General features: G+C 37.9%; 2 protein-coding genes across 7 annotated transcripts; one reads left to right on the top strand and one right to left on the bottom strand.

Moving 5' to 3' along the window:
• Positions 1–239: 239 nt before the first annotated feature.
• entpd1 (ectonucleoside triphosphate diphosphohydrolase 1) lies at positions 240–20,659 on the top strand. 6 transcript variants are annotated; one of them, XR_013279573.1, is made up of 12 exons: positions 240–270; positions 347–438; positions 10,634–10,761; positions 11,377–11,494; positions 12,401–12,551; positions 13,542–13,701; positions 13,802–14,005; positions 15,280–15,537; positions 15,659–15,772; positions 15,863–16,000; positions 16,524–17,918; positions 19,329–20,659. XR_013279573.1 is itself a non-coding variant. In XM_077503659.1 (10 exons), exons 1-10 carry the CDS (start codon positions 4,832–4,834, stop codon positions 16,728–16,730), a joined length of 1,497 nt encoding a protein of 498 aa, XP_077359785.1. In that variant the 5' UTR covers positions 4,680–4,831; the 3' UTR covers positions 16,731–20,659. The 6 variants fall into 6 exon arrangements, 1 of the variants encoding a protein (XP_077359785.1); XR_013279570.1 differs by lacking the exons at positions 240–270; positions 347–438 and adding an exon at positions 4,680–4,847; XR_013279569.1 differs by lacking the exons at positions 240–270; positions 347–438 and adding an exon at positions 4,680–4,847 and having other exon boundaries at positions 10,631–10,761.
• On the bottom strand, positions 16,769–22,781 carry LOC144005461 (potassium channel subfamily K member 1-like). The gene is made up of 3 exons (XM_077503660.1): positions 22,144–22,781; positions 19,316–19,720; positions 16,769–17,923 (listed from the first exon to the last, which is right to left on the bottom strand). Exons 1-3 carry the CDS (start codon positions 22,478–22,480, stop codon positions 17,652–17,654), a joined length of 1,014 nt encoding a protein of 337 aa, XP_077359786.1. The 5' UTR covers positions 22,481–22,781; the 3' UTR covers positions 16,769–17,651.
• Between the last annotated feature and the right edge of the window lie 3,994 nt (positions 22,782–26,775).

The raw sequence follows: 26,775 nt of genomic DNA, 5'->3' as shown, positions 1-26,775 counted from the left end.
TAGTATTTTCTTTTTTACATTTTTAATTTGTCAGTTTTTGTTGTTTGAATTTAAGATTTATTTATTTAGATTTATTTATCCTAATGCTCGTTTGGATGGACGTTTGGGTTGTGTTGATACCTCAAACCACCTGGGGGCAGTGTTGGTTACTTTAAGACAGGCCACCTATTATTTTGCTTCCATAATAAACATCATATTGTTGTTGAAATGAGGGGCGACACGTCGGTGTGACCGCATTGAGTTTCATGTGAGGATTTCAACATGTGACGCGTAAGTTTGAAGCCGTGTGATGTTTCATAACAATTTCAACGCGTGTCCAACAATCCTTTCGTTTCTTATGTTGTAGATCATCTAAAAGCTTCTTTGTGGACCCTCCCAACACTTCCTCAGGGTCCTCATCGCCACGGTAACGCGCCATCGGTCACCCCCCAACAAAAGGTCAGCCGTGTGTCAAGAAGTCGTATGAATTATGTATTAACCTCGACCTTCTATTTTTGGACTTTCTTTCCACTTGTGACGCTCACTGACGTTCATTTACGAGACATCTGCAGCTTTACATTGTTTATTGTTCATTTTTCTCCTTATCGAGACGTTTTGGCTGCACTTTTTTTTTTTATGTGGAATGTCGCGGAATTGTTGGTATTACCCGTTTTTTCCGTTTTCTTCTTCTCCGTATTTGTCTTTCTGTTCCCATTTTTCTGTATTTTTCTTCCTACAACTTCTAATAGTTTTGTGATATTCACTGGAGTTTTGAGTTTTAGGTTTTGTTTTGTTTTTTTAATTACTTTTCGGAGTTTTTTTTTTTTTTATTCTTTTTTTAATCATTTAATTTAATTCATTTTTATTAGTTTGCGACCCGACCCCAGATAAGCTTTAGATGATGGATGGATGAATGGATGGTTTGTTTTTTCGAAAATGTTTTTAGTTGTTTTTTGTTGTTGTTTTTTTTTCTAACTAGATTTAGTATTAGATTTAGTTTTATTTTATTGTGTGCAAGATTAAAAAAAAAAATAATCCACGTGTACTACAATACCTGTGTACAACAAATCTTCATGGCTGACCAGTTCCTTTTGCACTGAAATACTACAGCAATTTTACGTAAACTATTTTCGCTTATTGCCTGGAAAAATATCCAGACTTTCATTTTTCTCAGCTAAAATCGCTTAATAATTCTTAGAAAGTAACTAACAACACGCAGAGGACCGTTCGATTTGTTAGCAAATATGAAATTGACCATATTCGGTCATACGCAGTTTCAGACAAACAGACGATATTCAATCTTTTATTATTATTATTATTATTATTTTATGGCCTTTTTAGTGCATTTTGGAAAATTTGAAGTCTCCAATTTTTTTCTTCTAACGAACCTCGTGCGTTGCCTTTAATAACGGACCTGTTGAGCAACTAACAATGACTTATGTCTTTTTTTTTATTTTTTATTTTTTTATATATACCGCCAGAAGAAGGCGGGGCCTAACGTTAAACAATTTTCGGGAAGGCCTTTTTCCGTGTCATCGCTGACCAATCGGCATCTGGCGGAAAGTCTTGCCACAAAATGCGGGAGCGATCAGGATCCTTCTGCTCGACACCAGATAGCTTATGTGGTCTCTAATTACATTTTTTAGCTTTTAGCGCAACGTAAAGTACATTGCCTTTGCAATGTGATATTAATATTTGATATGATATTCATATTGTTAGGTGATACTTTGCGGATGTTGAGATGCTTTCCAGACTCAAGTAGGACATTGAAAAACCAGTCAAAAGGAAACTAAATGTTGACTTTTCATGAACATCCATTAAATGTTTCTATTTTTCAGAATGTTGTTAAACACTTAATTGATGGCTAATTAAACACACTAATAAGTAAATTATTTTGGAACTGGGTCATGTTGTCCCAGATGAAGCTGAGTGGTCCCTAAAAATAGCTCAAATGAATCCTCATTTCAATTTTGTTACCATGGAACGTCGCAGAAATGTTATTTTTAACCCGTCCGTATTTCAGTGATGTCACAAGCGCCTTTGGAACCGGATTCATTTTGAAGCTTTCAGTCAGTAAACACCACTTTTACGAGCCTTACGCAGTCAGACCTCCCCCAAGGCTTTCACATGACGCTCATAAAATCAGGACGTAAATGCAATTCGGGGAAACATGTATCGCGTTTACACTGTGGACGAATGCGCAAATCGGAATCAGATCCGGATTAAATAGAGTTTACCAATACAGATTCAGATGAGCATTTTTTTTTTTTTTTTTAATAAATCGGTGTACCTTTTCATATAGTTCTAAACAGATGAAATGTTCATGGGGCATCGGATGCCATGTTTTATACATATAATACAGAACAGTGATGTCATTGTTGTGTTCACATGTGTAATTCTGCCTAGCAACAAGACACACTCATGAAATGAAATGTTTTTGTTTGTTTTTTTAGTAAATTCATTAGCATAAGGATAATTCTGCCTAGCAACAAGAGACAATCACGTGACCTGGAACTTTGTCAAGGAATGTGTGTGAAAATATGTTTCATATTTAATACAGAGGGTCTTTATAGTTCTGTTTGTTTAGAAGAAACCATTTTTTTTTCTGCTGGATGTAGTGGGGCACTGCCCCACGATCGGAATAGTAATTTATTTGAAAACAATTTGTGTGTTTTAAATTTCATGAAGAGTCACAATTTGCGCTCTCGCAGTTCTGCCGTTTGAGTCCTTTCCTCTGTTTTTTTTTTTTTTTTTTTTTTTTTTTTTTTTAAACACATCTGCCTAGCAACAAGTGACAAAAGCACTTCTATCTAATTGAATTTTTTTAGACATATTTTGGGGTGGATGCGACTGACTTTTTGTTGCGTAAAGTGTAGCCATCATGACATTTTATTAAAGTAGTCTCACGCGTCTATTTTGCTTCTTTCTTTTGCCTGCGTCGTCGTATAAAATGGCCGCTCCTGTTTGTTTTGCACACTAACAGGACGAGTTGGGTAAGCACTTTTAGTGCGTGTGCGTGCTGGTTAGTTTGTGTTTTGACTTTAAAATGCCTTCAAATATTTGGATTGTTAAAAAACGAGCAAAAAAAACAAGCTTGTGTTTGTACGCCTGAAGGAAGATTTGCAGGTTGCATAGCCAACGAAAATTAAACCAAAAGCTTTTTAAATGTTGAGTTTATGGTAAAATGTCCTCAAGTCAACAAATGTGCTTCGGTCGTCTTACCAATTCAACATGTCATCATCATTGCTCTCTCTTTTTTTTGTGGGCATGAGTTTGTGCTAATTAATTCACCTGAAACCTGTTAAAAATCACACACACTTCACCTTAACCAAATACTTCAGTCCCACCAGAGTCGCAAAGTTGTCAAGAGACCAGAGGAAGGATCAGAGAAAGGAATCATAACGTTCTCAAAAACATTTGATCAATCTAACTTGCCAATAGCAGATGGATATCTGGTACCTCGCCACAGTAATTTGGTCGGGAAAAGGCGGGACATTCTGGACAGTAAGTCAAGCTGATTGGATGATGCGACATTCTACACGTTTGTTTTAACCAATCACGGCCACGGGTGAGAATTTAGTGTTCGTTCTTGTCGAAGGGGGGGAAAACCACGAACATCTTAACAGCTAGAATTGCACCAAGCGCCTCTCGCTGTTCAACATTCAACGAGGAAACTGTGTTTGTTTGTTTGTGGCGTCGGTGCTGCTTCCTGGTTTTGTCACAGTTGCATATCCCGCCCCCAAACACAATGTCATTCTGTGATTGGCCCGAACCGTCAGTGGTTCGGGAACGGCGGTTATCTGCGGGAGCGGGACAAGATGTATTCTCCGGAGTTTGTGACCTCACAAATACCACCAGAATTCATCTTGCGAGAGCAACGTTATGATCGATCGCCCACTGCCCCAAAATGGGAATCGGGACTTTTATTACCACATTGTTGCCTGTTAGATGCGATATTGTACTGCCCCATGGTAGAAGAAATCGTTACCTTTTTGTCCCTCAACAGCGCCATCTTCTGGTTGTAATAGGGCTGGGTGGGCACTGCCCCATGATAAGAATCCTATTTGCCGCCAGATCTCAAATATTGATAGGAATTGTAACTTTTTGTCTTAACAGTGCCATCTACTGGATATAGTATTTTGCTCCATGGGAGAAATTGTACAAAATTTACTTTCGGGGCAGTGTCCAATGTGCCCCAGGTTCTGGACTTTCCTTTCTTTCCCACTGATTTGATTCAAGAACATTGACATAGTTTAAGAAAAAAGAAAAAAAAAAAGCCACTTTCCGGACTATATCGTCCTTTTTTTTCACCCCGTTCCCCACCAATTTTAAAAAATATTTTCTTCATTTTGACTAATTCCGAGCCGAATCACGCCGCCGGCTTTCCTGCCCGTGTCATTGAATCGCTTAGTCCCAAACAAGCGCGGAACCCGGAAGCTGGTGCAGACCTTGAAGTGGCCGTGAACTCAAGGTTTTCCCATCGGACTGGAATTTTGTTACATAACAACCACCCCCCCCTTCTGCATTTTTTAATAGGCGGTGCTAAAGCCGATGACATCATCACGGCTTTCCAGGGTTTTGCTACCAGTGTGTGTGACCCACTTTTTTAGAAACAAAGACAGCGAGGAGAAGGGGAGGAAAGTTGAGGAAGTGAGGTGGGTGATAAAGGTATGGGGGTGAGGAGCAAGTGCATGTGAGGGAGGGACAGAGAGAGAAGCAGTGGGGCGAGATAAGAAGCGCGTGGATGTGTAAGAGAGGCAGGAAGAGGAAGTCGGTGAGAGAGGGAAGGAAGACAGTGGCTTGACGAGAGAGGAGGGTTAGACAGACGCAGCTTTGTCTTGCTGCAGCTGAGATGTCTGCACAAAGAGGTGAGTGCACTGATAACACACAAGGACAGTGTGTTTGCAAACAGGTGTTTGATTGTGTGTCATGTGACTTTTAGTTTGTGTGATGAACTCAATACGATGATTGCTGATTGATTGATTGGCGGTGCTCACGCTCACAATGATGTGTTTAAGTTAGGTGAGTCAGTTCAGTATAAACGGGCGACTGTTTTATTTTGTGGTTAACATTATTCCCACGGCAGATGAATATTGCTTGGAGATTTTTTTTTCCTTGCAAAAAAATGTTGGAGAATTTTCATGTTTATGTGTGTCGTGATTGACGCTCACAAGTGTGCAAGTTAGGCAAGCGCGTTTGTTGGCTGACGGGTGAAAGAAAATGTCACATTTGGAACTCAAATATGCCACCACATTTTCCTATATGTTTCTACTAATCTTACAGTATCGCATATTTTCTGCAGATATTTATTTACATTATTTCACCGGACAACACTGAAGAAAATAAAAATTGTGCAGCTTGTATAAGTGACACTTCGCCAGGGGTTTTGCTATTAATGTCTGTAGTTTGACTTATTTTAAGGAACCAATCAACTTTTTTTTTTTTTTTTTTTTTAATATAAGCTGCACAATGACTGCTTTTTGTTTTATTTTTGACTTTTTATTAATTTTATTTTTATTTATTGCTATTTAATATATTATATTTATTTAGTTATATACTATTTATTACTATTACTATTTATTACTATTATTGTATTTTTACTATTACTTATTTATTATTTTTTATTTTTTTTACTTTACTTATATATTTACTTTACTTTATTACTTTTTATTTATATTTATTTATTTTTTTATTTTATTTACATTGTCATTTCTTCAGTGTTCTCCCATGAAAAGAAACTATTGAGCAATATGTGAGGTCATGTGACTCGTACTCACTTGATGTGATTAATGTCGCTAACTCATTAGCTACTAGAGCCGGCAAACTCACGATACGGTACGTATCCCGATATTTTACATTAATTTACTTGCATTTTATAATAACAGTCATATGTATACCTAAAGGATATGTTTATTCTGCTGATTATGCTGTTTTTGTTAGTGGCTCTTCTGGTTTACCACCAAGCGGCATGCCTGTTTCAATGTGTACGCACTGCAGAGCAAGGAGCAGTTTTCACAGACACACCGGGAAAATGTATTAATAGGCACGAGCCGATGTGAGCAAAAATATCAAAGTATTAAAATTACAGTCCTAAAGTGTGCTTATTTGAAATATTTGGGGAAATAAAAGCAGCTTTTTTTTTTTTTCATGTAACACATTCTATTTCGTTTTTTAAACAAAATATAGGAAAATTGGTACATTAAGACACATGTGCCATATTAAGTTTATAAGTAAATAAATGTTGATATTCTTCCTCTGCTTTCATTTTTCTTAGCAAGACACAGTGTCCAATCACTGGTGAGCTATTTTTGCGTTAATTGAAGGCACTTAACTTCAAAGACGCTGCTGGTTTTTATTTTTTAGGTACAATGCAAGCTGCAAAGGCAAACGTTGACTGACAATTTAAAGTTAACGAGCAATATCGATTCTGATGCCTGTGTATCGGTACTTGTATTGTAATGAGGCCCGCAACGATATATTGCCGTATCGAATTTTTGAGCACACCCCTACTAGCTACTATATGTAGCTTGCCTTCTATCCACCATTTTTTTTCAGTTGATATCATCTCTTGCACCCATCTGACAGATTTGATATCTATCCATCCACGTGTTTACAACCATCCTCCACACATTGTTAATGTAGCTTACTAGCTAGCTAACTGTATGTAGCTTCTCTTCTATCGACCATTTTTTCAGTCTATATCATCTATTGGAGAGAGAGCACCCATCTAACAGTTTTGATATCTATCCGTCCATGTATTTACATCTATCCTCCACGAATCAACATTAGCTAGCTAGCTATTATGTAGCTTCCCTTCTATCCACCACTATCATCTATTGCACCCATCTAACAGTTTTTTTTATATCTATCCATCCATGTATCTACATTCATCCTCCACGCATCAACGTTGTAGTGTGACAAAAATTGTCCAGATTAGAATCGTTCTCAATGAATCGGCAATTGAGTCGAGCCGGCTCGCAGGCTGACCGTGTGACTTCCTGAGGTTCGGGCAGGAACTTTTTTTGCAGTTTCACATCAGTGTCCTGTCATAAACTTAAGCGTGCCAGCGACTGACCTGACTTGCGGGGACCTTGTGTCTTCACTTCCTCTTTCTTCACATCTCCTCCTCGTCTTGGTGTCATCGCAAAACTCTTCCCGTCATGCAAGATGTCGTTTTACTTCCCATCATGTTCATAATCGGGAGCGTGACCTCACCACCCAACACACCCTTTTTTTTTTTCTCCTTATAATAATAATGTAGTAATAATAATAATAATAATAATAATAATAATATATCCACTATTGGATTAATTCAACAATACTTATAGGCACAATATCAACTTTTGTCCAGATTTTATATATAAACATAAAAATATTTTTCAGAATGACAAAATTGGACATGCGTGTTTTTCACAGGACATATGCATATATTGTGATGGGTCACATTTATAGAAAATATTACCCAAATTGAATATACGTTATTTTTGCACAATACTGAATAATAATAAAAATGGACATAAATAAGGAAAAACAGTAAAAGTTTTGGATTTCTTTGGTGTTTAAGCGAAATAATTAATATGATAAAATAGTTGCGTCTCAAACTTACCACTTATATTATCTAGTGGCTAAATGGAAATGAGATAAAACTTTATATCTAGTTGTAAAAAAAAAAAAAAAATCAACATATACAATTTTAAAGGGAAAAAACATTTTCTAATTTCTATTTTTTTTATTGTTTAAAAAATATTTTAAAGTTAAAAGTATCATATGCCAAACTTTTGTTGCATTTTTATGTTTAATAAAATGATACTGTGCTTTCAACATTTATTAACACTTTTAATGTTAAAAAAAATGTGAGGGAAATTAACTGTCAGCTTTAAAAAAAAAAAAAAAGTGTGTTGTCTTGTAACATTAAGTTGATGCATTTTTATTTAAAAATACTCTTTTTAATTAAAAAAAAACTTTTTCAAATATTTCAAATAAAAAATATATCTTGTACCGTTCAACGTTTTGTTCCGTTTTATTTTGAAATGATACAAATCTATCTTTCACCACTTGAACATGATCTAATGGACTTTTCATGCAAATGCAAATAGGCTGCAGGCAATAGACAATTAGAAACAATAGAAAGTTTTCTGTCATTCTTTTGACAAGTTTTGCTTTGATGTACAGTAAACGATTCCACTTGTGCAATAATGACAAGACATTATGTGTGTTCCATTACACACACACATGCTTCCATTTTGCACATCTAGCTCGTCTTTTTACACATTTTAAATTGTAACCTCTTTTTTGCATTTTTTTTATATGCTCAGACTCATGCGAGGTGCAGCGATAAGATAATCTGATGACGTGCGACATGTTGAGCAATAAAGTCACACAGGAACTTTGGATATTTTCTGCCTCAAACAATTACAGGACAATTTGCTCATTCCCGTTAAAGTCAAGTCAAATAAAAAAATGGAAAAAATAACATTGAAAAGTAATGGGATTGTTTTTTGTTTTATTTTGGGGTAATTTTATATAATTAAAATTTTATTTTGCTGATATTTTTGTTTTTCCTTATTTTATTCACTTCTCCTGATTTACATCTTTTTTTTAGTTTAAATTTATTTACTTTTCTTTTTCTATGTTTTCCTTCATTTTGTTTTGCTTTTTAAATTGTACTTAATTTTATTAAATTTTAATATTATTCAATAGAGTGCATGCATTATCTAATTTTCCTCTTTTTATTTTTATTTTTAGACAAAAACATACAAATTTAACCTGATTGTAATCATGTAATATTAGCTTCCATGACTATTCATGAATAATTTGAAGACGCTCATTACAAGTTGGTCACCTTTGAATGCACTCTGGTTGTGCTGGGGAGGGTTTGGAGTGGGGGGGGGCAAGGCAGCGCTTTTGTGAATGTCACGCACACGCGCGCACACGCACACACACAGCAGTCAGTCAGTCAAGCAGGGGATCCCGATCCGTCACAGCGATGACATCACGTCGGTACTAAACAAGCGCCAAACAAGGGAGTCCCCCGCTTCCTGTGTGCAGCCGGGCCGCTCTCATTGGTTGGCGTGTGGGAAGAAGGTGTCGCCATGGAAACCTGGAGGAGGGCGGCGGGGCGTTCATTCCAAACTTGCCACTTGTAACTTGCGGTGAGGGCTCCTCTTCCTTCTTTGGCGTTTGTGTCACTTGAGCGGAGGTAAGCTCGCGCCGCTTTTTTTTTTGTTTCTTCTTCTTCTCGGCGACGTGCGCGAGCCGTTGCGAGCCTTGTGCAAACAGCGCGCCGGATCTCTGCGTGCGCGTGCGTGCGTCTACGAGTGTGTGTTTCCCATCAGTAAACAGTGGGAAAGCTCTAAACACACGGGAACAGACGAGGAAATCCGCCACGCCGCGTCCAGCTTTTCAAATGAGAAAACCAGTGACGGTGTGACGGCTTCAACAAATACTTTTAGCATAGCAACCGTTTGTCGAGTCTCACGCAACTTTGCGCGTCAAGTGAACTGTGTGAGGAATTTCGTAGGACTTCGTATGGAAAAAAAAAGTTGAGTAGAGAACTGACATGTTTCTTGGTTCACTGTTTATGATTCACTGTGTGTCAGAATTTAGCTGGATTTGGTACAAACTCCTTTATTAAAGGGACAGTGTGTAGGATTTAGTGCCATCTAGTGATAAACGAAAAGAGTGCAATGATTTATGGAGCACATGCTATATACAGTGACCACATTTTGACAGAAAGATGGCGGCGAAACATGTCAGCCTTCTGTAAGGCACGGCACAGCCTATGTAATCTAACTAGCAATTACTAGACCTACAATTATATTTTAAAAAATCAACATTGATGTGATAGAACATATATTTTTTGCAGATAATTGAAATTAATAGTGGCACTTTCTTAAATATCAGTTCACCACTTGATGGCGCTAAATTCTACACTGTGTCTCTTTAAAATTAACACGTACCATGATTTTAAAAAAAATGTTATATGGCAATTGAACATTCTCTTACAGGAATTTAGTGGGCCTTCATACAAAAATAAAATTGACAAATTTCTTGGTTTACTAAAAAAAATAAAATAAAGCATAGCAAGCATTGTCAGTTGAATATCTTCTGACAAGAGCTTCATAGTATTTTATATATATATAAAAAAAAAAAGTAATTAGTTAAAAAAAAAAATTTTCATTAGTAAGCCTACTTCCCCATTTTTGTATGAAATGCTACTAAATTCTTAGCAGCCTGTTTCCCACAATGGGATTTGTTATGTGGGCTTAGTGTGAGAAATTTTTATTATTATTATTATTTTTATTTTTTTATTTTTTTTGTGAACCTAAATTATTTAAAATTCAGGTTGAAATGTGTTTTCTTTAAAAAGTTTTTTTTACATGCAATTGTGCATTTTTACTATGAAATCTGATGACGTTCTTATCGTTAGTACACAATTACTTTGTTGTCATTTAATAACGGCAGTACAACACAGCCGGCCTGCGCTCTTGGGTTACTAAGCAACATTTACATACACACACGCACACACATCTGGACACAAGCCGGCAAGACGCTAACCCTTCTTCCTCTTTCCCTTCTCCTTTTTTTTTTTTTTGTGCCCCCCGGCCTCTATTTCCTGTCTGTGTGGCGATGCCCCCACCCTCATTATCAGCAGACATGAAAGAGAAGAACTCGTGGCACAAGTCTTGGGTGGTGGCATTGGCCGCGATTGGCGTGATTGCCGTGGTCGCCCTGGTGGTGGTCACGGTGGTCCAGAACATGCCCCTGTCACAAAAGTACAAGGTCAGATGGCTTTTATGTTGAATAGTTATTATGGAAATAAATAAACATGATTTTTATTGTCCATTTTCTTATGCCCATGCCCCATGAAATCTGCCTAGCAACAAGTGACCGATGTATTATGTATGTTATAGTTCATGCAGAGTAGGAATTCAATTGTGGAATTAATGTGGACAAATCTGTTCTTGTAATACTTTTCTCATGTTTGTTCACAAATGATTGGGCCCGTATGAATTCTGCCTAGCAACAAGTGATGATAACCTTTTTATACCATTTTTTGCAGACGTTTTCCTTGTGATGTGCGACTTTTTTTTTTTTTTTTTTTTTTTTTTTTCTAGCATGTGAGCCACGTGCCCTTCAAGTTGCCAAGAAAAAAATCCCAATTGTGTTGTATAATCAAAATTCAGATGGTCGAGTTGCATGTCAAAAATGGCCGATGATGTCACGACTTGACAATCACATCTGCTCTCCATTAGCATCTCCAAAGCTGTTTAAGTAAACATGTTCCAGTTACAACTAAACAATTTATCAGTGCGTCTGCAAACGCCGAATGGATAAACGTGCCTTGATTGTAAGCGTCACAAAAATAAGACGATGTTTTTGTGTTTGGCAAAACAGTACGGGATCGTTCTGGATGCCGGCTCGTCGCACACGACCGTCTTCATCTACGAGTGGCCCGCCGAAAAGGACAACAACACGGGGCGGGCCCAGCAGAAACACGCCTGCAACGTCAAGGGTACGACAACACACTTGTAGTTATTTTTATTTATTTTTTTATTCATCACTTGTGTAAATGATGCTTCAAATTAAAACCAATAAAAAGTAATCCAGTATGTGCGTTGGAAGAAGCAGCAGCACTACATGTACTAAATTGATGATTTTATGAATTGGTCATTATTGGTTTTCAAGTCAAAAATTCAAACTTTTTATTTTTGTAGAAATGAAAAAAAAATATAATAATAATAAATAAATTTTACACATTTTCACAAGAAGTTGGAGTTTATGTTAACTTATTTCTTTAGGGAAACAAACATTTCCTTTTTTTTTTTTTATTTAAAGATTGTCTTATATCTTAAAAATAATAATTTTGCAAGGAAGAAAGGAAGAAGCTGTTTCTTCCCTAAAAAAAAAGTTGCTCGTAATTTTTTTTTTATAAAAATTGCACTTAATATAAGTTATAATTGAATGAGAATCAACATTTTTTTTTTTATGTAAGAAGTCTTTATATTACAAAAATAAAGTCAGAAATTATGAGCATAAAATTTTAATTTTTGAGGAAACAACTGGCCCAAAAAAAAGTAATAATCTAGATTGTGATGATTTTTTTTTTTGGCTGTTTTTTCTTCTACAAAAAAAAAATAATATAGGGTTAAAAATAACCCAATATGAAATAAAAAAAGAAACAATATGGGTTAAAAAAATAGCCCCAAATAGCAGTTTCAAGGGTTTAAAGTCATTTTGAACATTAATTGAGTATCACTGACACAGTCAGTGTGATGTCATTGGCGATAGCAAGTGTCAAAATGGCCGCTCCCTGAGATAGACCAAAACGGGCACATTCGGCTACTGTTCTAACTAGTGCGCCGACTTGACAGACGAACAAGATTAAAAGTCTAAATGTGAGTTTTCCCGCCGTTGGCAGGTCCAGGTATCTCCAGCTACGCGGGGACGCCGTGGAAGGCCGGCCAGTCGTTGAGGGAGTGCATGCGGGAGGCCCAGGAGAACATTCCTGAGAAACGACACGCCCAGACGCCCCTCTACCTGGGCGCCACCGCCGGGATGAGACTACTCGAGTAAGCAAGGACACCAGCTATCATATGTGTTTATTATTACTTTATTATTTTTATTTAGTTATTTTTATTTAATAATTGTTTGTTTATTGTATCAAATAGTCAAAATTTCAAAATTATTTTCCATTTATATGGTGCCAACAAAAAGTATTTTAAAAAACACATAAGGTTGCTAAGTACTGCAACATCTATGCTAGTTTCGTTAGCGTGTCTATGGTGTTGTGCACTGTTAGCATTAAGCTAGCTTGTTGTGAAGCTCACTGCCACAGCCATCTAAGCACTTTTTCAAATTTTCGCTCACAATTTAAGATAAAAAAAATAAATAAATAAAAATCAACTCGTATCATAGTAGCTGTTTTTTGGTGCAAATAATTCCAATTACATTCTGAAAATATTCCCATTTATTATTATGTTATTTTAGACAGCTTTGAAAAAAAAAAAAAAAAGAGCAAGCGCAAAACTTTCCTGTCATTTAAAGGGATACTTCACTTATTTAGCCTATTATAGCAATAAAAAAAGTTAATATTTTGTCTATAAATAATTTGATACTTTCATTATTTTCACGTACAATTAATAAGTTGAAAAACAATTTTGCCACTTTGAAAATGACATCACATGTGCTCAGGTTAACGACCAATCACAGCTCATCTGTTTTGGTTATGTGACATTCACAAGCTGAGGTGTGATTGGTTACCTGAGCCCTGAGCACATTGTGATGTCATTTTCAGTTGACAGCAAGTTGCAAATAAAAGGTACTAATTGGACATGAAAAATAATGAAACTATCAAATTTATTATAGACAAAATCTTACCGTTTGACTGCCAAAAATGGCTAAATAAGTCAAGTATCCCTTTTAAGTGCTCATGACTGTGCCATCCGGTGGACAAAATTAGAAAGAACTCTTAATTTTAGTGCAAATCTGAATTTGGTGTTGATTGGACCCCGTGATGGGGCCAGTTCAGGTATGTTTGATTAATTTTTGTTTGTGCGTAGGATGAAGAACAGCTCGGCGTCGGCGGAAGTGTTCCGGGCCGTGTCGGAGACCCTGCAGACCTTCCCGTTCTCCTACCAGGGCGCCAGGATCCTCAGCGGCCAGGAGGAGGGCGCCTTCGGATGGGTCACCGTCAACTACTTGGACGACCGCCTCAAACAGGTCCTCGCGCATCTCCTTTTGTTTTATTGTTTTTTTTTACCGACCACCTTCTGCTGCACATCCCACTTTGATGTCTGCATGTGTGTGCGTGCGCGCGCAGGGCCTGAAGACCACAGGGGCCCTGGACCTCGGCGGGGCGTCCACCCAGATCAGCTTTGTGTCCAAAGCGTTCGACGGCTCCGAGTCGCCGGTCAACTCGGTGACCTTCCGGCTGTACGGAAACGACTACAACCTTTACACGCACAGCTTCCTGTGCTACGGGAAGGATCAGGCCCTCAGAATGGCACTGGCGCACCACACTCAGGTACACGCCCTTTCAACGCCTGACTGACCTTTTTTTCTTTTTTTCTTTTTTTGGGGTGGTCCATTCATATGGAAAAATATCAGTAGGTGTGGCTTTGTGCACTGGGAATGTAGGAAAATTGTTCGTCAAAGAATGCAATTGTTCATGTTTTTACTTTCTAGGAAAAGTTTTATTTTTTTTAGTTCGAAGATAAGAAAAATATAGAAAAAAAAGATTTTGTTGAGGATAATGTTTTCTTTTCTTGTTTTTTTTTCGTGGGGGAAAAAAAATCAAGCTTTACTGTTAGAGGAAAAAGGTCACATTTTACAAAAAAAAAAAAAAAAATGTAATATTACAAAAATAAAGTTGTATATCTCTCAGTCAGATCGCAAATTTTTAAGTTGCCTTTTTCAGATAAACAGATTTGTCGGGAGAAAAACATTGTATTTTTTCGAGATGAAAAACTCTTGTTTTGGACATATTTTTTATTTATTTATTAAATATTACAAGAATGTCATATATTTAAGAAAGTCGTATTTTTCTTTGTTAAAAAAAAATAATATATATAATTAATGGACGGAAAAAGTCATAATTGAAGGATAAAATTAATTTTTTTAAAAGCTAGAGGAAAAAAATCAGAACTTAGGGAGAAAAAAATGATTTATAAAAAAAAGAAGCAATAAATGGAAGACAAAGTCAGAATTTAAGGAAAAAATATATTTTTTTAATTAAGTTATGGAGGTTAAATAAAGTAAGAATAAAAAAATAAATAAATGGAAGACAAAAGGTCAGAATTTAAGGAAAATAATAATTTAAAAAATGGAGTTTAAAAAAAGTGAGAATTAAAATAAAAAGTAATGAATGGAAGACAAAGTCAGAATTTAAGGAAAAAATAATTTGAAAAAATTAAGTTACGGAGGTAAAAAAAAAAAAGTCAGAATAAAAATAGTCATAAATGGAAGACAAAGTCAGAATTTAAGGAAAAAATAATTTTCATTAAGGGACAGAGGTAACAAAAAAAAAAAAAAAAAAAAAAAAAAAAAAATCAGAATTTGAGGATAAAGTTTTTTTTCCCAAAAATATTTTTTTAAAATTGTTTTTATAGTCATAACTTTTTAGATTACATTAAAATTGTTCAGAAATAGTGCATTTCACTTTAATGATTTTTTTTTTTTTTAATTTAGGAAAGATAATGACGACAACATTTTAAAGACGCTTGCGTCCTATTTTGTTGTGCGCGATTTTTTTTATTTTTATTTTTTCATTTTCCGTTCTTTTTCCTTATTCTCGGCCAGTCAGGTCCTCGGTCAGTCCAGGACCCGTGCTTCCACCCGGGCTACGTCGCAACCAAGGACTACTCAGAGCTCTACGACAGCCCCTGCGTGTCGGATAGGAAGCCTCGGGGAGCCCCCGAGTCTTTCCAGCACGTCGGAATCGGAAACTTCCAACAATGCCAGGACGTGGTCCGAAGCCTCTTCAACTTCAGCCAATGCAAATACAGCCAATGCTCCTTCAACGGGGTCTACCAGCCGCCTCTGCAGGGGCTCTTCGGGGTAAAGCGGACCAGCACAATACTAAAATATGACTTTTTTTGTAGAAATGTGAAAATTATATAAAAATGATTGTGGATTTGAGGTTACGTCATGAAAGCAGATTCATTATTATTATTATTAGGCGTTCTCAGCTTACTATTACACCATGAGCTTCTTCAACCTCACTGACACGTCCATCCCTCTGGACACGGTCAAGGAACGGATAGCACGATTCTGCGCCACACCTTGGCAGCAGGTTAGCAATATGTCTTTGTACTGTATGTACAGTGTACGTACTGCATTATACCGTATGTGTATGGTGATGTATTTGTGTGAATGACTGCAGGTGAGGCAGCAGAATCCAGGCCCCAAGTTGAAGTATTTGGTGGAGTACTGCTTTGCCGGCACCTACCTCATCACGTTGCTGACAGATGGATACAACTTCACCTCCGAAACCTACTCCAACATCAATTTCATACACAAGGTGCCCTTAGCCCTTAGTCTCCTCTTGGATAAATTTTTCTCTGTGGCCAACAGGTACATTTTCATCAAATACAACTAATTACACTGCAGTACTATTTTCCCTGCTGGCCTTAGTCTCCTCTAGGATTACATTTGTCTTAATTCCCATTTTCATTTATTTTTTTGCTCCTTTCCTTCACTGTTTGCCATAGTGTCCATATTGCTGTAAAGCTTCATTTTCTTGCAGCTGTCTTAGACAAAATGTCTCGTGTATGTAGATAAATCAATTATTATGTGCCGCAGTCTCCATTTCGCTGCAGCGCTGCTTTCGTCCTGACTTGGATATTTAAGATGCCCTTAGTCTCCTCTTGGATAATTTTTCACTACTTTACTGTTTGACACGGTCTCCATTGTTGCAACAGTATTCCATTTTTTTAATTATTTTTTTTTCTGCCCTTAGTCTCCTTTGGATGAAAGGTTTCATTACCATGGGGAGAAAAAAATATATACATAATTTTTTTTTTTTTGATGTGACTCAATCCCAGATCAAAGGAAGCGACGCGGGCTGGACTCTGGGCTACATGCTCAACCTGACCAACATGATTCCGGCCGAGGCTCCCGACGCGCCGCCACTGCCCTACGCCGGCTACGTGGCCATCGTCACCGTCATCGTCCTCTTGCTCCTGGTCGTCCTCTTGCTCGTCGTGCGCGCCGTCGGGCCCAGATGCTCCAAGCGGCCGCACGTCGTGTAGACGCAAGTGCTTTGAAGGACTGCACGTGAACTCTGATGTCTATATAAGGCTGTATAAATTTATTAGCCAAACGTTTATACACACACACAATTATGGATGATAAAATATCTTTTAATAAGTTTTTTCTCCCATGGTATGTATAAAATATATGTATGTATGTATTGATGGCCAGCCCTACCTAGTTCATAGCATGAATGCTGCCCTCTTGTGTTCAAACCCATCTTGCACGTGAAAAATCCTGTGCCTTAACAAAAGATAGTAACATTTTGTATTTACGTAACAATATGTTTCTTACTACCTCTTGTAGAAACTACACCATAAAACTGTGACTTAAATGATTTAAATAGCTATTTTTTTTTGTAAGTCACACAATGAATTTGCACTTAAAAAAAAAAAAAAAAAAAAAAGTGAAGTCCACCTTGTAGGTTTTACAGTGTTACATTGCAAGAAAGAGCTGCTTTTTTTTTTTTTTTTTGCTTTGCTTTTCAGTAACTAATATGTAAGCTTACGTAGCAGGCCTTGGCGGAGGTCTGCTGTCAACAGAGACCGCTTTTGTCATATTTCGGTTGGTAAAGGAAGTCAGGTAAGATGTGCAGGTAAGTTGTTTTTAAATGTGAGGTCGTGGCACGAGGCGCTTCCTCTACCAGCCTCCATTTTGGCAGGAAGTGGAAAATGAGCAAGGCCCTTCCTCTGCATTCACGCCCCGGCTCTTATCTGTGGGGAATGTTCTGACAGCGGGAGGGGAAAAAAACTAAATACATCACAGTATGTTCAGTCCCCTTATCAGATTTGTGGAAGGCGTTTTCTAGCCTGCTAAGCTAATGTCAGCTGCACAAAATAGTGCTTTGCCATTAAATCCGAACAAACAGAAAAGCCAATATCCAGACGTTGCAATCGCAGGTGACCCGTTTTCCATTGACACTAATTGAGCTTTCCGTTGCGTGTGGACGCCAGCATGTACGGCACCTCCGGCCTGCCGCCGCCCCGCACGGTGTCGGCCTGCTCCGACACGGACGGGATGACGCGGTCGGACGCGTCGGTGGGATGCTCCCGCTCGATGATGTTGGCCGTCTCGGCGTCCAGCTCGCGCAGGTCGTCGCGGTAGAAGCGCTGGCGCAGGCGCTTCATCTGCGGCAGCTCCACGCACGTCTCCATCAGCACCAGCATGCACACCAGACCCAGGAGCAGGTACACTGAAATACACACAAAATCTTACAAATTAGCATGCTAATATGCTAAACGACAAAAGTAAAATGATGACAACGTTGTTGTGAGCATGCTAAAATGCCTGAAAAGTCGCACTTCTAGCAAATCATGCGGGATTTGGATATGTCCAGTGAATCAGTGTTCCTCGCTATGTAGCAAATGTTAACACCCCGATAAGCTAAACTTATATTGATAAGAATGTGCAACAATGTTGTCATAAGCATGGTAAAATGCATCAAAACTCACACAAAAAGTTAAATCAAATCAAACGCGACTTTGGCAAGTCACACCAGAAGTTGGCATTCTTTTTTTTACTCATTAGTTCACCTAAAACCAAATAAAAATCCCATTACCCTTCACCATAACCAGATACTTAAGTCTCGACAGTTGGGAAGTTCAGAATGTCAGGAGACCAGAGGAAAGGTCAAAGGAAAGGAAGATGAATCAAAGTGAAATCCAGCCAACAAAACACCACCTGCCACCCACATAGTTACAAAACCGAAATCTTACACCAACCTCAGAAACCTCTATATTCCACCAGATTAGGGACATCTCAAGAGACTAGAGGTAAAACTAAAGAGAGAAAGGAGGGAAGGATAGATGAAGCAGAGTGAGATCCACAGACACCAGCGAATTCTGTTTGAATTTCGGTAGATGCTGGTGTATGGATCTGGCGTGCATAAGTGAAGTTAGCATTCCAAAGTAGAAAATATTAGCATGCTAACATGCAACACCTGTCAAACAAACCCCAAAAAACGTCCAGGAAATCATGTTTTTTCCCGAAAGTCTTGCTGAGGAGCAAATATCAACACGCCGACACCTTAAGCCACAATAGCAAAATTAAGCTACGATAGCAAAATGACAAGAAGAAAAGTCACAAAATTTTCAGGAAATGTGGCAAAAGTCAACACAAATTTCCAGCAAATCAACCGAGACTTGGGCAAATTCCACGACAAGTTAGCGTTCCTCACTAATTAGCAAGTTTAGCATGCCGATAGCAAAAACAGACGAAATAAAGTCATTTTGAAAAATGAGTTGCTCGCTAAACACAGCAACTGAATGTCTAAGTCAACAAATTACTAAAAATGCATGCAGCCATGATGGTATATAAGCAGCAGCAAACTATAAAATGTCCCTGACTAATAACTTGAAATAAATTGATAAAAATCGATTAATTGTCCATTCCTCCAGATTCATCATAAGTAACTGACCTATGACCTGACTAAATGAAGCTCCGCCCCTCAGTTCAACTTTATTACTTAAAATGCCACCAGATGGCGTCAAAACAGTCGTTCACATGAGACTTGGCTTTGGCCCTGGCGCAAGAACAACAAATGTGCCTGTTTTTCACCGACTAACAAAAAGGATTTTTTCCTTACACGTGATGACCAGCTTGTAGATCTGCCGATGAGGGTCGTCCTCCGTACTGTGAGTCTCCCCGGGGACGTAATCTCCCAGCCCGATGGTGGTCAAGGAGATGAAGCAGAAGTAGAGGGACTCCAGGTAGTTCCAGTCCTGCTCTATGGAGAAGAAGATCCACGCCGGGATGACGAGGATGCCGAGGGCCACCAGCGCGGCCAGGACCGCCGCGTGGATGGCGGCGAACTTGGCCTTGGACATGGCCCAGCGGCGCGGGAAGTGGGCCAGCGGGCGGCGGGTGACCAGCACCATCAGCCTCTGCACCACGGCCGAGAGGAAGAAGAGGGTGAGCGGGATTCCCACCACCGAGTAGAAGATGCAGAAGGCTTTTCCTTCGTCCGACAGTGGCACGGTATGGCCATAACCTAAAACACAAACGCAACATCCAAATTACAAAGAAGCTGACAAAGGCGTGGTGAAGTTGTAAACGATCATTTTCAATTTGGGCGGTGTATGGTTGTTAATAAATCTCATACATCACATAAAAGAACAAGAAAAAAATGGTTTCAATGACTTTGACTGACATTCATATCAATTAAAACTAGTGTTGTTCCGATACCGATACAGCATTAAAACAGTGGTATCGGTATCGGTGACTACTCACAAGTAACATGCCGATACCATTAATTCCAACGCTAATATAGGATTTTGGATGCTGCATCTTGTGTCTTGCTTGTGCACAACATTCATTGATATATGACATGTTCACTGCATGCCGATCTAAGATATCCTATTGGCCCTTAAATGCTCTGAACCAATGGCAGGACAGCTTTTTCATGTTGAGGAAAAAAAAAAAAATCTTAAGTATCTATGGTATCGGTATAGGCCGATACCGCAAAGCTGGGTATCGGTATCGGGAGCCAAAAAACGGTATCGGAACAACACTAATTAAAACAAAGCACAACACTTACTTTGAACCATTTAACAGTTTAGATCGTGTTTCTTTGTGAAAAGTATAGTGTCGATAAGTCCCCGTATGACTCCAAAAAAAAATGTCAGGAAAAGCTTCTAGAACATCTGAATTTTATTTGAGGTTAATCAGAGGCACTTTAAATGATGGCAGATTTATGGTGACTCCAATTTAACATGTTTGTTATTTTGAAAGTTTCTTTTTAATTGAATTGTACAGGATGTAGGTCACATGACTGGGTGGAATCGTTTTGAAGTTATTTTTATCTTGTCTAATTTTTGTGTGTGTACACTTTTTACATCTACTGTAATGTGAAAAGAAAAGAATACTTTTGCACGTGTCATTTCAAGTACAGGTATTGTTATAGTGTATCATGGAATGTTAATGTACCAGATGGATTTGTTATGTGTCAAATTCCTTGTCACCGCAGTTGTTCATTAGTTTTAGTACAATTTCAGTCACGCTTGTTAGTTAACCTCATCCCATTTTTATGTCGTCCATTTTTAGTCAGCTATAAATCTAGCATTTTAGTTTTGGTTTTAGTCCAAGAAAACAGAATTTTCTTCTTTTAGTTTTAGTCAACAAAAACTGTCAATGTTTTAGTCAGGACAGCTATTTTCCCCCTGTATATATTTTTTTGTCAGCAGATTTATTGAACCTTTTTTTTAATCTAAAACTATTTTACGTAAAATGTTCTCATCTTTTTGATGAAAAACAACTTCACAAACAATTACATTGGCTACTATGACTCCATGCTACCAGCTAGTAAGTTAGCAGTCGCATTATTATTGTTGGTACGTTATAGCCTTTGGATTAATGTTAATTTATAACTATAATTTCCTTCTTTTTTTTTTTCTTTTTTTAAAACCTTTCATCGTGAATCAACCTCCTGTGTCCCACATGTTTGTGCTGTACGTGAACATGACAGTGTCACAGACGTGACAGATTAGACAAGATATTACAAAATCATGTAATTCTGGTTTATTTTTGTTCACGAACTAAGATGTAGGTAAACTAGATTTTACTCCAGTTTTTACTCGAGTGAAGGACATTTTCGTCTCGTCTTCATTAGTCGACAAAAATTCAAACTGATTTAGTTACACTTATTGTTTATTAATGAGGTTTAAGTCTAGGCTAGTTTTAGTCCGGTTAAAAATGTGAGTGGACGAAATTATTTTTGTCTAGTTTTTGTTGACGAAATTAACACTACAGCAGCGCGGTACCCTTTACTTGACTTACTTAATTTTATAACATAAATGAATGTACATCTAAATGCCTTGTCATTGGTCAAATATTTTTCCCACATAGTCCTATATTTAAAACTCATTCACTGCCAGTCATTATAGAAAATTTTTACATTTCCAATACTCACGTGATATTCCATTCAATAATTATATATAAACCGAATCTACCAAATAACAGAATAGACTCCCTACTTTTTGTCCCGTCCCGTTCTTTTATAATTGACAGCAGAAAAATGTAGGTTTGCCAAAATACAGCCATTTCTCCCATGGACTCTGAAACTGTGTTTATTTCCTATAAAATGGGGCAATGATGTCATCTACCGGTGGTTGGGCATCAGTAAAGTTGTTTCCAAGTTTGATATTTACAGTGGAGCATGCTCAGATTCGCCCCCATTTAGCACCGCTCTAAAAAATACAATTGACAAGTATACTTGTCAAAGGCAGTGAATGAGTTAATTAAGTACAGTACATCTTTTCTATTTTATTTTTTAACAATAATAGCCCGTGATGGATCCTGCAAATGGCCATTTTGTATACATTAGCTACTAAAATGGACGCCCCCTTCTCAGTCCAGTCGCCTGTCCGTACCCCAAAAAAGCGGGCCTGCACTTGATTGGCAACCAATTAGCCTCACCTGTGGTGGTCAGCACGGTGCTGGTGAAGAAGAGCGAGGACACGAAGTCCCAGTTGCGGCGGGTTCGTCTGCCCACCACCGACACGCCGTAGTTGTTGGCCTCCAGCGCGCGCACCAGCAGCTCCCGGAGGCTGGCGTCCGACACGCAGGTGTTGTTGGCCAGGAAGTCCCGGCGGGTGGCCTCCAGGTCGTCACGGAGCCGGACCTCGTAGGGGAGCTCGACGGCGGAGAAGATGCCGGCGCCGACCAGCAGATACGCCACGTAGGCGAGCACCAGCAGCGCGAAGTTGAGCGCCGGCCGGTGGTCCTCGGCGAAGCGGGCGCAGACGCCCCCCATGGCGTGGGAATGGAGAAGAAATATATACGCTTCGAAATGGAACGAATTCGACCGGCGACGGTGGAGGCGACTTCTTCCTTGTTCGTCACATCACCGAGGAGGAAGCGGTGACGTCACTCACCTGGACAGGTGCTTGTTTTAAAACGCAATTTGGCTCAAATGTCCGCCGTAAAACACTTATTTTAAGTGTATTTATTCGCGCTTACTTTAAAGAGGATACCTCTGGTTTGTAAGGTTCGGTTTTGTTGTTTTTAAGCTATTTAAATCATTGCAAGGGGAAAACGGAATTGCGCGTGCAACCGACTTGAACCGGTTCAACAGGTTTTGGGCTTGGAATCACAACAAAGGACAGACATGGGACACTTGATTAGGTACACTTGCACAACTAAACTGAACATTATTCTCGTTTTAATTCCTAGCCACTCCCCTGGCACATCACGAAAGTAACTGTAACAAACATCTTATTAAAAAAGGAAAGGAAGAAATGTACACCCAACACACGTAGTCACAGTTCAAAACAACAAAAATATTGTTTTTCTGCCATCTATTGGCCCCTTGGTGTCAAGGAACTACTGTATGTCAAAGTGAGTCGAGGTACTTCAATAATTCAAAAGTCGCCATCTTGTGGCCAATGCCATTACGCCATTCCAGCCTCCCCATTAAAAAAAAACAAACACCAAAAACAGTAATGTGTTTTAATAAGGAAAATAGCACTCTAATATTGTACTCTATGTAAACAGTGTAATATTTAATGTACAGTGTATACGTATTTTTAGAATCGCATGGCCTACCTTTTTTATTTATTTATTTTTTTATTTTGCTACAAAGTAGCCACTAGATGGCAGTGTAGACCACGTTGCTGTCTTAACCGCCTGCCAAAAAAAGCACTTCTTCCATAGACAAATGGGAATAAATAATTGACATACTTTAGTGACAAGCATATGAATTGGAAGTTATCAAATTCAGTAAATTGCTTTGAGACTAAAATGCTGCACAGACAAATCGATCATCAACAAATTGATGGTGAGTGGAGTCTGTTGTCACTGCACGTCAGTTATCTGAGGATGGGAACAAAAAAATGAAACGGATATTCAAACGGGATTTGTGATATATATATATATATATATATATTTGTGCCTCTGCACTCGTATCTGAGGTTAGAGATGAGCACGTGTTCCAAAATTAAGAAAGATCATTAAGTATTAGTTATTTCATTTTAAACATTCATTTAGAGATGTATGCAATCATTTAAAAATCAAATGTATAACATTTACATAAAATAAATAATACAATAAATAATTACAATGCGATGAATATAGCTAAGTGAGCGATCACTGGTGTCAAACTCAAGGCCCGGGGGTCAGATTTGGCCCGCCCCATCATTTTATGTGGCCCTTTCATGATGCTTGCTAAAATTTGTACAAAAATTTCAAATGGGCATATGTAATAACGTTGAGAAATAATAACCTGGACAATAATAGAAAAAACTATTACAGTATTCGTGACAAAATTATTATTCTTACGAGCGACAAAAAAGTTTGATAGATACTTTAACTGAAATAGTAATCCATTTAAATAAAAAAAAATATTCAATGAATGTTTAAATGTAAAAATATTTAAAAATTTATGATTCAATGAAATAAGTAATGAACTATTTACATCAAATTCAGATCATATATGTGCAATATTAAATATAGCAGATATGAAAATTCCAAATATATGTACAAATATTAAAATAAATGATACCATGAATAAAAAAATAATGTGGGAGAAAAATGAAAAAAATTCTTATTTCTCTAAATATATTTCTCAAGCAATAATTCATTGCTTTTTAAATCATTTTCAAATTAATATACAGCACTGTTTTTTGTTTTTTTTGTTTTTTTTTTTTTTTCTTTTCTTTTTTTCTTTTTTCTTTGAAGGCCTTTTTATAAAGCGTATTGTGTCTGTATTTCTCCTTGTGCTGAGGATGTTGTCAAATGAAACGTATTCATGTCTGCTGTCGCAGTGCTTTTGTTGCGACCATTCACAAATATAAAAGTGTCTGTGTCCTTCACATTAAAAGCCCAACAATGGCTTTGCCCACCATTTTGTGCTTGTAAGACAAGATGCGCATTGGTGGAAAGTATCTTCCCTTTTGTTGTACGGTCTTCTCATAAATGGGCCCGAGGACGCCAGTCTAGCATCTTTTTTTTTTTTTTAAAGGGATACTTGACTCATTGAGCCATTTTCAGCAGTAAAAAGTTCATATTTTGCCCAAACTGAATTTGATAACTTCATTATTTTTCATGTACAATTAATACCTTTTAAAAACTTTTCTTTTTAAACATGCTATCCACTGAAGATGACATCACCTTTGCTGAGGAAGTAGGTAACGACCAATATACTTCCTCAGCACAGGTGACGTCATCTTCAGTGGACAGCAAGTGTAAAGTGTTATTAAAGGTATTAATTGTATTTGTACATGAAAACAAATGTGAAGTTATCAAATTCATTCTGGACAAAATATTAACTTTTTACTACTAAAAAAAATGGCTCAATGAGTCAAGTATCCCATTTAAATTGGCCTTTGGAGCAAAAGTGATTGTGCCCCTGTGAATTCTACCTAGCAACAAGCCAGGTAAAATAAGCCTGTCATTTATTGTGTCTGTGCCTGTCAGTGAGCTATGATAAGCTAGTTGTCGGCTGTCACTTAACTACCTTAGTTAGCATCGACAGTTATCTACTCGGTTAACAAGCAACGTTTCGGTGGCGATGTCGAGCGCTTGCACCTGTTTCCACATGACAGCGTAGAATTGTCGACTGGACTGATAGGCGAAGACGATGCCGGCATAGATCTCTCTTCTGGAGTTACTCTCTCGTAAATCCTTTTACTTTAAGTCCGTGTAATTCTCTGACCACAACATGTTTAATTTGCGGCGCCCACAGGATTTAGGCGTGGCCCAAATGGTCTAGTCAGATCCGTGATTGATTAAGAGGCCTTTGTCTCACTCTCAATACTTTTTGTCCATATGGTGGTGCAATGATGCCAGCCATGACGTGCAGAACAATTACATAAAAAGAAGGTGCTTGCTGCAAGTAGATTAGCTTCGTATTCAGTTGAACAGACTCAGATTACACACTGAGAATGTAAATATGAGCGTAAATTGCGACAAGATCATCCCGATTTCAATAGTCATACTTGTTGGGCCAATTTTGTTTGGTAGCATCAATATAAAGGTTGAGGAACACAGATTTATAGTATTATGTATTTGTCGAAACGTGTTGGCGTGCTTGTGATCTCGAAAGACAGTACGGTGGAAAAGTGAGTCATCTTATTTCATTTTTGTTGAACTGTTAAATAGATACTGATGAAGTACTTAATAAATGCCGCTATAGCAAAGAAAGAGTACTTTCATTTCATTTTTGCTTAATTAGGTCGATGAGTGAGTGAGTTCAAGGTTAGTGGGACAGCAGAGCGACACTAATCCAGTTAACGGGCCATGATCCCAAGAGTCTCCAGATTAACCCAAACACGCAGGCCCAGGGGGATTCTGGGATATGTAGCGGCAACTATTTACTTGACGGTAGGGATGTAACGATAACGGCAAAATTGTGATATCACGATATTAAACCTGTCGCAATATATCGTCGTTGTGTCATGATATTGAAAGCAGCACATCTTTAAAAAAAAAAAAGTCAGGTTGATTTCCATTCGTGCAGTTCTAGCACCCTTTAGGGGCTAGTTTTTTAGTGCAGTTAAATTTTCACAAGGCATGTTTTGGCCCTTGTATATTTAAAATTAATGGTCAGATGAAGGGGCACGTAATAGGCTTGTGTACCGATTTTAAATATGTGGATGAACTCTTTGTGCTAACATTAGCAAGTAAGTGCCTCAATATTAAGTCTTATTAGAGATTTAGGTTGTTTGTAGGCTTTGCTGTTATGTACAAATTTTATATATATATATATATATATATATATATATATATATATATATATATATATATATATATATATATATATATATATATATATATACACACATCTGTATTCCTTGTCTCTTCCCTTGTCCCGTTATGTCTAACCACGTCCACCTGAGTGTGTCTTCCCTTCCCAGTGTGTTGACCAATCAGCTCCCCAGGCCTCTTGTATCTTGCCCAGATGTCTGTTTTCTCGTTCCCATGTGTATTTAGTTACCCTGCTTTCTTTCAGTTTTTCTTGAGTCATTGTTACTGTTACTGTCCAGTCATCCCATGTTGCCTTCCATGCCATGTCTTGTTTCCCTCCTGTTTTTGTTGCTTTAGTCTATTTTT

This window comes from Festucalex cinctus, chromosome 17 (genome assembly GCF_051991245.1).
Source record: "Festucalex cinctus isolate MCC-2025b chromosome 17, RoL_Fcin_1.0, whole genome shotgun sequence".
NCBI classification, from domain to species: domain Eukaryota; kingdom Metazoa; phylum Chordata; class Actinopteri; order Syngnathiformes; family Syngnathidae; genus Festucalex; species Festucalex cinctus.
The sequence above is the reverse complement of the archived record's forward strand: the minus strand, read 5'-3'. Positions and strand labels throughout refer to the sequence as shown.

Coding starts and splice junctions, on each gene's coding strand:
- entpd1 (XM_077503659.1), top strand. Junction 12,552..13,541: donor GCCGGGATGAGACTACTCGA/GTAAGCAAGGAC, acceptor GTTTGTGCGTAG/GATGAAGAACAGCTCGGCGT. Junction 14,006..15,279: donor CACTGGCGCACCACACTCAG/GTACACGCCCTT, acceptor ATTCTCGGCCAG/TCAGGTCCTCGGTCAGTCCA.
- LOC144005461 (XM_077503660.1), bottom strand. CDS start 22,480: ATGGGGGGCGTCTGCGCCCGCTTCGCCGAGGACCACCGGCCGGCGCTC. Junction 19,721..22,143: donor CACCGTGCTGACCACCACAG/GTGAGGCTAATT, acceptor TTTGTGTTTTAG/GTTATGGCCATACCGTGCCA. Junction 17,924..19,315: donor CTACAAGCTGGTCATCACGT/GTAAGGAAAAAA, acceptor TGTGTATTTCAG/TGTACCTGCTCCTGGGTCTG.